Source organism: Cyprinodon variegatus, unplaced genomic scaffold (genome assembly GCF_000732505.1).
Source record: "Cyprinodon variegatus isolate N-32 unplaced genomic scaffold, C_variegatus-1.0 Scaffold310, whole genome shotgun sequence".
In the NCBI taxonomy this organism is placed as follows: Eukaryota; Metazoa; Chordata; class Actinopteri; order Cyprinodontiformes; family Cyprinodontidae; genus Cyprinodon; species Cyprinodon variegatus.
Window position 1 is genome coordinate 887894 of NW_015150763.1, and position 12192 is coordinate 900085.

The following is a 12192-nucleotide window of genomic DNA, read 5'->3' on the forward strand; positions in this document are numbered from 1 at the left end:
TGGTTTTTTTCTCTGTTCTGTAGCTTTAAGCTAGAGAGCAGCTTGGCTTTATTTATTTTGATAAGGTGGAAAAATTGTTTTAGCATGTTTAAGCGAGAGAATCGACCACGAAGCATTATCTGTGCAGTCAGTTCATCAGGATTATGATCCTACTAAATATGTAGTTCTTGTTCAGACCTCCAGCGTACCAGCAGGTGTCAGCCCTGGGAATCCCAGCTGCAGCAGCCAGCCTGTGAGGGATTTCACTCAGCTGTTCGGAAATGAATATAGACTTTTACCAGAATATACAATTAAATATTTTTACTGGCAGGTTTTAACATTTTTCATTAATTTGGGTATTTGCTGTTTCACCATAGTTCATAAAAGAATGTTAGGGTGCAGTAATAATGATGATAGCTGACTGTTTTCATTGTAGCCTAATAGCAATCCCTTCTCCCTGTTTTTTTTTTACTTTAGATATTCATTTATTCTTCATATGCAGACAGATCTACAGAAGCGACAAAGATTTGCATGTAGTGTCTGTCTCCCCCCAAAAGACTCCTGCATCAGCTTTTCTGATTGGTTGACGCTTCCGCGTCCAGCGGCAAAAGTTCACTTTTCTGAACTCCAGTGTCAAACGCTCGGACACCAGAAAACTCGAATGCTCTACTCCCGATACTCAGACGTGACACCACCCCCCATTGACTTAACATGTAAATCAGATGCTCTGATGCCTAAAACGAGTTTGGTGTGCACCATTTCACATTTAAAGCAGTACTAAAAAAACTCCCTCCATTGGACAACATCTGCATTGTTAGTTTGAAGGAAGACCGCATTTCCCATTAAGGATCAGCGTGGTAAAGACTAGTGTTGTCAAATCCTGATCTCTCGGTCACCTGCAGTTGGATCGAACAACATTTTTTGTTTTTTCATTGGATGTGTGAAAGATGAAAAGCGACGAGTTAATGAATCTATTTATGCTGAAAATTTTTTATTTGTACCCTGTTCCTGCTCTGCCCCTGCCCACCTCAACAGCACTCATCAGCAACTCACAGTGCTGGCGAGTGTAGAGCCTCGAAACAGATAATGTTATGTTGGGTAATTTCACAGTAAAGAACACTTATAGAACCCAGCAGGAAGGTGCTGCATTGCCTGAATATCAACCTTGCACAATTTGAACAGATATACAGGCTGTGTTCTAATCTGCCAGCTGTGTCCTCCAAAGGCCCGATCCATCAGCCCATTATATCATAGCGCGGTGCAGAGGCCTGTTCAGATTGGAAGACAACCCCTGATGTGGCCAACAAATGAAGCTTTCTGTTTGCCCGATTTGAAGGATTGGTCTGGTGACTTGGATATCCCATGATTCACTGAGAGTCTAAGCAACCGTCTGGTCCTTGCTCAGAGGAAAAAGGTAAATGGCGCTGAACAATGGTGAATATTGTTGCCGCAGTTTAATGCAATACAAGTATGTGAATAATTTCTTCCTAAAGTAATGAAAATCGTTATCTTTAAGGGTGAGTGAGTCAGATATGTTGCAGGTAATGTTTGGTTTATTGAAAGGTTTTATCTGTCTCTGCAAATGGGTTTGGCTGATATTTAAGCACATATTCCAATAGATCTGCAGCGTGGGGACTACAATCTGGTATCTGCGACAACAGTGCTGCTGCTGAAGCTCCTCAAAATTTAAATTGGCAAACATAGAGAAATTTGACATTCATTCTTTGCCTGCTTTGTGATTCACTGTCATGTTGCCTGGCAACATAGCATATGCTGACTGAGGGACGGTGACAGCTAGGAAAGGATCGACCTGTATGAATCTATAGCTGAACTCTTCCGGCCTCCTTATTTTCACTGCCTTCGAAAATTTGAGGACACAGCCATCAAATTCGAACACGGCAACGGCCTCTTTAAGGGAAACAGGCTGTGTCCACATTTTAACCCTAACCCCCATAGAGTACTATATAGTGATTACACCATTTTATATGAGTGTCGGAATGTCTAGTGGATGAAAAAGTAGTGTACTTTAAATTTCCCACAATGCACCTTGAGAAGTAGTGATCATCCATGATCACTAGATGAGCAGATATATCCCAGAATGCATTGCAAGAGCTCTCCTTGACTAGCATCATTGGATTTGTTTTGGGAAAGAGAAAGAACAAAGATGGTGCAGGCGCTGTGCAGAGAGCCGGAGTCTGGTGACCGAAGCAGAGTGAAAAGTAGTGATCATCTGTCCGAGCAGTCAGTTAATTGAATTTACTATAAAGGTCACTATATAGTGAGGAGTTAGCGGTTAAGGTAGACATTCGGACACAGCCCGAGTCAGGACGACTTCCAATTTTGTAATGAAAGGGGGAAGTGACATATGCCATAAAGCAGTTTGCATATTTGCTCCGCAAAGCTGCTCCGTACTGGTGAAAGTGATATAGCCCCACTTGGGCCATGACAAAGGTATAATTGAACTATTTGTAAGTCAACGTATGATCACAAAAGTTATGAAAATATTTAATTAAGGTGTTGGTTTTAAGCCACAGTGTTTTTAGATTTTCAGTCTCTCAAAGAAACATCAAGATCCACCAGAAAATATATGACGAGGCCAAAGGATAGCTTCCACTGTGACTGTGTTTACCATACCAGGGTTTGTATACATAAGATCACTGAAGGTATTTATTAATGCACTGTGTCTCCATGAATTTAAACAAATACAGTAAGTAAACAACGGAGTGGGATGGAGAAGTGGCTAACATCTTCATCCCTTCCAGCTTTGCTAAGGACTTCAGCTTCCTGCCGCCGGGTGGCTCCTGTGAGCCTTGTTTCATCAGACCTAAGGTCAGATTCATATTTAAATTCCTTCATGAGGAATTCTCCCATTTATTTGTTTGTTTTTTTAACCACTGGAGGTCTGTATGTGTCTGGGATCAATCTGAAGTGTGTGACACACCCAGAGAGCCCTGCTGTGCACACAGTCTCAACCACACGTGTGCACCGGGACGCATACTGCACACTCACATACGCACACATCAACAGGCAAGAAGGTCAAGCAGCTGTCCCGGAGTCATGCCGGGGAACCTTGAACAGGAAGGAATGTTCTCTTCTCAGCCAATGGAATGCCATCTTATCAGCTCCTATAGTCATTTGGCGCACATACACTCACTTTCATTTTTCACAACCATGTTTTTTCTGATGAGTCCTAAAGATACCTCCATCAATAATAAATTTCATTGCATTGAAAATAAGATATATGTTTAGCTTGTTATCAGAATGTGTCCCAGCATATGCCTGATGGATGTCCCTCAACTGAACTCTTGTGATTTTTTTATTAGACATCCATAGTGCTACTTAGCAATGCAAACAGACAACAAATATGTGTCAGTGTGTATCTGATGACTGCAATCTTTCCCTTTAAAAAAAAACTCCCATCAGTTATCTTGACTAAGATATGTTTGCATATCCTCCATTAGAACAGATCATTTATCTTTATGTGCTCTACATTTCTGATGTCTTTATTGCTCTTGAATTATTGATAAAGCCTGACAATGTGCACCTCTTAAAAGCGGCCTTTCAGACAGGCAAGCAGGGCTTCAGACCAACCACAGGGGGATGCTACAGCACAAAATCTGCTGACTTCTGCAGATGATTGTGCAAAAAAATAAAAAAAAAAACGTCTTTGCAACATAGTATCAATCCATGACATCTCAATGAATGCGATTTGTTTGCTCTTACTTTTGGACGATTATTTGATTTTATAATTGAGCTTCTTTCTGATTTGTTCATTTTGTGCAAATTAGGACAAGACACTAAATGTGTCTAACAGGTTAGGACAAGGATTTCCTGCATCATATTGTCTTTTAATTCAATCACAAATGATAGTTTACATGGATATCGAATCACAAATCGAAGCACAAAAGTAAATATTTATTTTCTGGGCTTCACATAGGTGTAGCACTGCTGCCTTGCAGCATGACTCCTCTGGGTTTAAGTCCTTGCCTAGGTTCTTTCTGCATGGAGTTTGCATGTTCTCCAAATGCATGCATTGATTCTCTCTGGGTACTCCAGCATCCATCCACAGTCCAAAGAAATGCCTGTTAGATAAATTGGTGTCTCTAAATTGGCCTTGGGTGTAAGCATGGTTTTATGTCTCTGTGTTGGACTGGTGACCTGTTTAGGGTGAACCCTGCCTTTTGCCCATATGCTGCTGGAAATACGCACCGGCCTCCTGTGACCCTGACGAATAAGGACATAGATGGATATTCTATTTGTGCATTTGGGATGTTTTCTTTCTGTTTCAGATCGGTAAAACAATATATCACGGGGGAAGAGTCATCTCTTAATAATCTTAGAACCATTATTTAGAGAAAATTCATCAGGTACACAAATGGCATCTATCCTAATCAGTAGGCTTAATACCATTTTAAATGTTATGTGCTTTAGCCAGTGAATGTAAGGTTTCATTTAATTTCAATCATCATCATTTGTTCTTGTGTTTTAAAGCACCTACATCTGAAAAAGTGATGAACATAGCTATAAATAATAAAACACAATAAAAGAATAAACTATGGCATAAAAAAATGAGACAATATTAAGAATTTGTTTAAGCGAAATAAACAGGGTCACTACAAGTAAGTCCTGCTAGTGTTAAAAGCCAGCGAATAAAAGTACGTTTTGAGTCGTGTTTAAAAATTCAGCAGGGAAGGAGCCTCCCTAATGCGCAACAGGAGGCTTTTCCATTGGAGAGGAGCAGCGATAAAGCTTTCTCTTAAACCTCTGTACCTGCAGGAGAAGTTAATGTGCTATTCTAGTGTAATAAAGTACAACAGAATGTTTGCTTCCTTTTGTTTCAACAAGAAAAAAAAAATAAAAAAAATAGCACAAAACCTAAGAAATCAAACGGTTCCTTGACTTAATTCTAAGTGATATACTTACGACATGAGGGATATCTATCTGAATAAGCTTTAGAAATATACTGTTCAATTTCAGATGAAAATGAGTCTCTAACTCTCTATAACTTAAATATAATATATGTTGCACAGAGATTTATGGCTTTGTGTTCGTGAAAGACAGTTTATAACAAATCTTTAAGGTAAAGAAAACAGATGGAAGTGGTGATGGCCTCCACAACAATGGAGATGATTGACACTGACATAAAAAAAAAACATTGCTTCCCAGCATTTCAAAGGTTGGTAGGAAAAGGCACAGGAAAGCAACAGTTTTGAGAGAAAATGGGAAGCAAAAACCACCCAGTATCTGAGTGAGATTAACAGAACACAGTGCTTCAAGAGCAACTACACACAGACATGTCTACAAATCTCAGATTTCTGGGATTAAATCATTTACAAATTAGGGATAAAGTCATCATCTCTTTCCTGAATTAAGGAAATAAAAGTACTAGACTGTTGCTCAGCAGCTCAGACGGAGTTTTAAGGTCCCAGGATCTGGAGTCAGTGTGAAGTTTCCACCGGCAGGGGTCAATTGTGGAGCCTATCATCTACTGATATCTGTTAACACTTGAATTTTTGCCTGTGTGTGAGCTACTGGCACGACATGTAAATTAACCCATCTCATTTCCATTTCTTAAAATATGCTTTTTGTTAATTCTCCAATTCACGGGTCTTCAACGTTTTCCAGGCCAAGGACCCCCAAACTGATGGCGAGATGGAGCAGGGACCCCCTAATTATATATATATATATATATATTGTATGATATTGTGTTATATCAAACTGGTCCTATAGTCACTCTATTACAGATGGAGTAATGTAACGAAAGTAATTTCTCCCTGGGATTATTAAAGTATTTCTGATTCTGATTCCTCATTGATGGGACAGGTGTTGTTAATGAAACGGTACCCAGTTTGAAAGAGCTCCTGTGTGCACTGATGAATAAAAGACATCTTCTGCCTCCATTGATCTGTTCACTACAGTGTGTTTAATTCATGTTAATGTGTATTTAAAGACCTTTCAATTAGTGGGAAAAAAATTGCAGGGGGAATATAAAAAAAGTCTAAAAAACAAAAACTTTCATGACCTCCATGCAGTCCCTTCATAACACTTTCTGCAGATAGTTTGAGATTTTTTTTTGTGGTTGGTTGGTTTTGCTTGTATGCTTGTTTGAATTATAAAGTTTTTGTGTTTATTTGTTTGTATTGTAGTGTTATAATGTAAGCCCACATAGAGGAACTTAAGGAGGAACTTGCTCTTAACAATCTTATGATGACCCAGTTTGACTTTTTGTCCCCATGTGTTCAGGATTATGGAGGACCTACTCTGCCATATTTCAAAAATAAATACAGAAATAAATAAATAAATAAATAAATAAATAAATAAGCATACAAATAATTCCCCCCCAAAATATAATAAACAAGTAAATGTAGATAGAAATTATATTATAAAGTGAGACATAAATGTATATAGCCACTGACTTCAGACTCTCCTCCTGTAGATTGGATCTTTGCAGTAAATGCTAACCAACCAATGGGCAGAAGTTGACCCTCTAAAACATTCCCTTCCTCATTTGCATAATCAGGCAGAAATGCATACAGAAATGTAAAAACGACAGGCAGAAATAAATAACGTAGGGTAAAAAAAAAAAAAGTAAGAATACTATGGCATGCACATAAATAAATACTTTAAAAAATAAGTAATAAATAAATTTGAAGCATATAACGGTCAATAAATAAGGTAATTATTACAAAGGCAAATAAATAAAGAAGCAAATTAAAAGAAAAATATATACATTTAAGTCTCACAGAATAATTTAATTTCTTCCTACATTTTTTTATTTATTGTATTTTTGGGGCAATTAACTAATTATTTATTTCTGTATTTATTTATTTTTTTTAATATGGCAGAGTAGGTCCTCCATACAGGATGCTTAAAGAAACCTAGTTTAAAAAGTCACAGCTAAGAGTCTCAAGATGAATTTGCACTTGTTTCAGGAATCTCATTTGTCAAGGAGGCTGCGGAGGCCCCGCCCCCACCGGCTCGGTCGCCGCCTCTGATTGGTCCTTCCCTTCGCCCGTCTTGGAGGAGACTGAAGGTTGGATGGGAGAGGGGGGGTGGTGGTGGAGGGGGGTGAGTGAGGCACGAGTTGGCCTGAAAGCCTGCGCTGGCTGCTCCTCAGTGTCGGACACGCAGTGGGAAAGAGCAGGTCCCCGATGCACAAGTCACGGCAGCCCTGAGCGGAGATGAAGTCGGACTCCGACTGGCTCTGATTTTCCAAAGCCCTTTTCATTCAGGAGCTCGCTCGCCCCAAACGCTCATCGATATGGCAGATCCGTTATCCCCGGGACCCAACGTTGCAAAAATGGCGTCACGCAGCCGGGTCCGAGCTCTGGCGATGATTTTCCTAACTGTCACCGGCTGCTGTGTCACCCCGACGAGCGGCAAGGAGGGCTCCGAGGAGACCGTCATCATCGGGCTCCGGCTGGAGGACACGGACGACATTTCCTTCATGGATAAAGGCTACCTGCGGGTGAGCGAGCGCTCCCGGGTCAAACTGAGGGTCTACGGGCAGAATATCAACAACGAGACCTGGTCCAAGATCGCGTTCACCGAACACGAGCGGAGCCGGGCGGTGGGGGGCTTTGACAGCTCCTCCGGGGATAACCAGAGCCAGGAGGACTCATCCGGCTCGCATCCCTGCGGAATTAGGACTTCGGATATAATTATATTGCCCAACATCATATTGAATCGGAAAACATCCGGAATAGTTGAAATCGAGGTGAAACCTCTGCGGAAGACGGAGAGGAGTAAAGCGTATTACCTCTGCATCGCCACCTCCGCGTCGGCGGTGCCCGGGATGCGCGACCCGTGGTCGGAGAGCACGTGGATCTACCACGACGGGGACGACACGAAGGTGATAGTGGTGGAGGAGAAAAAGTTCCTCCTGCCTTTCTGGCTCCAGGTCATCTTCATCTCCATGCTGCTCTGCCTTTCCGGGATGTTCAGCGGCTTGAACCTCGGGCTCATGGCTCTGGACCCCATGGAGCTTCAGATCGTCCAGAACTGCGGCACGGAGAGGGAGAAAAACTACGCCAAGAAGATCGAGCCGGTGAGGAGCCAGGGGAACTACCTGCTCTGCTCGCTGCTGCTCGGGAACGTGCTGGTGAACACCACGCTCACAATCCTCCTGGATGACATCGCCGGCTCCGGGCTGATCGCCGTGGTCATGTCCACCATCGGGATCGTGATCTTTGGGGAAATCGTGCCCCAGGCCATCTGCTCCAGACACGGCCTCGCCGTGGGAGCGAACACCATCTTCCTCACCAAGTTCTTCATGCTGCTCACCTTCCCGGCGTCCTACCCGGTGAGCAAGCTGCTGGATTACCTGCTCGGACAGGAGATCGGGACCGTGTATAACCGGGAGAAGCTGCTGGAGATGCTGCGCGTTACGGACCCTTACAACGACCTGGTGAAGGAGGAGCTGAACATCATCCAGGGCGCGCTGGAGCTCCGGACCAAAACCGTGGAGGACGTGATGACGCCGCTGAGAGATTGCTTCATGATCCCCGGGGACGCCACCCTGGACTTCCACACCATGTCTGAGATCATGAAGAGCGGCTACACCCGCATCCCGGTGTTTGAGGGCGACAGGTCCAACATAGTGGACCTGCTGTTTGTCAAGGATCTGGCCTTCGTTGACCCGGATGATTGCACGCCGCTCAAAACCATCACAAAGTATTACAGCCACCCGCTGCATTTTGTGTTTAATGACACCAAGCTGGATGCGATGCTGGAGGAGTTTAAAAAAGGTGAGAGAAATGCTCTGTATGGAAGGCAAAAAGCGCCACAATCCAACAGATTCTCAATGATTTATCTTTGGCCAATAGCCACTTATCACACGCAGCTCTGCTTTTCATCTATGATCGGTTTGTTTACTATTTGGTTTATATATCTTTTAAGATCAGACACTAAATCTCACTGATTTATCCATCTATTCTTCTCCCAACTTATTCCTCTAGGTTTGTTTTATACTTGATACTACTCTGTTTTTCCCACTGGATCTTCTAGGTCAGTACTTATCAGGAATAGGTTGTTATGTACTATAATATATATATATATATATATATATATATATATATATATATATGTATATGTATGTATATATATATGATTTATTTGCTTTAAAAAAAAGGCAATCACTATAATAATATAACATCTGAACTGAAAAAAATAAAGCAACCGTTTTTGACATTTAATTAATCATATTTAGTGACTTTAACACCATTGTTTGATGTTAGCAGGGTAGGACAAAAAAAAAATGTGTTAAAGTCACTAAACATGATTAAGTAAATGCCAAAAGCGGTTGCAACTTTTTTTTCAGTCTGCAGTCTTGTTTCTTCTTATTTTGATTCCTAGTCTCCAACATGTTTGTAAAATAAATGCTGGACATAATAGTAGTACCAAATTATTGTGGAAATTTGTGTTATATAATTACTCGAGTCCAACAGGATGATATTATGTGGTTTGCTAGTCTGGCTGCTCAGTTAAGGCCTGTTGTCAGCATTTTTAACAGACATACTGTAGTAGCTGTAGGATATATAACTCTACTTTTTTTTTCCAAGCCATAACTTTCCTTATCATCTTTTTTTTTTCTTTTTTTTTAACAGTGTCTCTTGGCATTGCCGTGATGCCAAAAAGATCCCATCAGATTTTACTTTCACAAGTGGAGCAGTACGGGTATTCCCAAAGTGTTCCCTTTGATTTATGCATATAAATTGCTTTATTATAATTCATGCAGGGAGTTTTAAAGATTATATGGAAACTGCAATGTAGGTAGGACAGGAAAGGAAAAACAGAAAAAAATGGAAAAGATGAAAGAAAGATGGAAACCCATTTAGAAATCTTACTATGGTGAAGGTTTAGTATCATGGGCGGTTCTAGACCGGGGCCAAAAGGGGGCCTCTGTACGACGGGTACTGGCCCCATATTTAACACATAAATATTTAATACATAAATGTATTATAATTGAATAATGATTGTGATCCTTTCTTATCTTTACAGTTTTTTTGTTTTATTTTTTGACAATGATGTTAAAATTAAGTTGTTGCATTTTTAGCTTTAAGGATGTTAAGATATGATCGCATTTTTAATCTTCTTTATCAGAGGTTTCAGGAGAAAAAAAAATAGCTCTTTAGTTTTCTTGATATTTGAAGCGACAAACTACTGGCCTCCTTTTTTTTTACTTTTTGGCTAATTCTTTTGGTCAGTGACCTAAGGAATAAAAAAAAAAACCCCTTGGTAAAGAACTATTCCTGAACTTTGTCTAGAACTACCATTGGGTCATATGGAGCTAGGCCCATGTCTAGTAATTACACTTTATTACAACCTATTGCACACTGGTAAAACATTTAACTTATTTGGGAAACACTACAATTATGTCTTTCCAAGTTTCTGTTTTATAATTAAACAGTCATTTTATTGATAGCACAGTTGTTATTATAGCCTTAGACTAATCTCAGCAGAAAACCAGCAAAGCAATGACAAAAAGAACAAACTTATGTCTAAACTGGCAGGAAATTTTCTTACAGAATATGAAAAAAAGGTCCATGATCTGCTGCAATAAGACCCTGTGAAATAGTGAAGTGAGTTCTATATGCATTTAAAATATTGCTGCAATGCTAACTTTATGAAAAGCGACACAGTGATTGGTTTATTTATTGATTGAATTGTGGCACGTTTGGATCACCGTAGTTCCTGTATTATCTGTACATGTGAGAGATTTTCAGTATACTGTGAAACCATCACCTGTTATAGAATATGATGTTTTAGGCGTCTGCTTTGCCTGCAGGATAAGGTAAGGTAGAGAGATGACTTATGTACCGGTAATAGCGAAGCAACGCTGACCTTTCATTATACTCTGGTTGCCTTTGTCGCCCCTGCAGGCCAAGCTTGTTTGTCTTCAGATAGTCTAAAACCTGATTTTCAGGGATAAAATGAGGAGAAAGTGTTTCCGCCCTCCTTTTTGTAAGAAATGTCTTGTAGTGAAAGCATAAATCAGAGGAGCACCACGTTGAGCTTTGTTTCAGCCTCATCAGCCACATCCTCAGCCGGTAACTTCCTGTAAAAGGGGAGCGGGAGGTGCTCTTATCACTCTCCATCACTTCCATTCAGTGTTAATGTTCACACTCTCCCACTCTCCTCCAGCCCTCCTCAGCCTCTTACCTTGCCTCTCTCTCTCCCTCCCTCCCACCGAATCCTCCCTTTCATGTCTCCCCCACCCTCTCTCTGATTTGTAAAACCGTAGGACATGTGGGAATGGTGCAACAGCGGTGCCGGGGTTATCAGGTGAGGGCATCTTGTTCAAGAACTTGCTTAAATCCGTCTCTGTGCTTGCATCTAAGTGATGGTGGCGATAACTGCTTTTGTCCAGCCCTGGAATGCAGTTGAGTGGATAATGAATAACAGCCTCTAACACCCTTGAGCCCCCGAGTGTTTGTCCGCGCATGTCGTTTGACAAAGATGTTTACCTCACCTGTAGTTTATTTGGTGATTATCTTATGTTTTTTTGCCTTCCACTCTCTCTCTGTGGTTGTGTCTGACTAAAACAACTCCCGTTATTCCTGCTGGATTTAATACAGGGCTGCCTTTTCTTTACTTCTAAATGCAAAGCTGTTGGAGGGACAGCCAGGCGCACCTGTCCGCAGCTCTTTTACCAACAGCTGAAATGTTGGAAAAAGCATGATTGATGTCTTGCATGCTCATTAGAATAATCACTTCACTTTAAGAGGATTAATCAGGAGGTAAAACAGAACAAATCATTCAGCTCCATTACCAGAAATTAGGTGAAGTCCTCTGTTGCCAAATGAGTATTACGTAATGTACTATTTGTTTTCATCACAGTTTACTGCTTGCAGACAGGCACTGTTATTGGGAGGAAACAAACTACAGTTCTTTGGGGTTATACTTTCAGAGTGTTGTTACAACTAAGTACTGTAAAAAAAAAAAAACTATTGATACCCTCACCCATTAAAATGTTTCATATGTTCAATATATTGCACTCAAATGGACTCATCATAAGTCTGTAGATCTGCCTTTGAATATGTTATTCAATTCAGTTTATTTATATAGCGCCAATTCACAACACATGTCATCTCAAGGCACTTTACAATTCAACCAGATCATCCAGACAAATTGATTAAAAGTTTTCTATCTAAGGAAAACCAGTTGATTGCATCGACTCATTGACTCAAATACAATCCCTCACACTAAGCATGC

The 12192-nt window shown here is 40.8% G+C and overlaps 1 protein-coding gene across 1 annotated transcript; it reads left to right on the forward strand.

The window, feature by feature from the left end:
• Window positions 1–6954: 6954 nt before the first annotated feature.
• Window positions 6955–8726, forward strand: cnnm2 (cyclin and CBS domain divalent metal cation transport mediator 2; the record flags this gene model as incomplete). The annotated part of the gene is made up of 1 exon (XM_015384309.1): window positions 6955–8726. A coding segment is annotated over exon 1 (1486 nt), but the record flags the coding sequence as incomplete, so codon positions are not given.
• Window positions 8727–12192: the final 3466 nt, after the last annotated feature.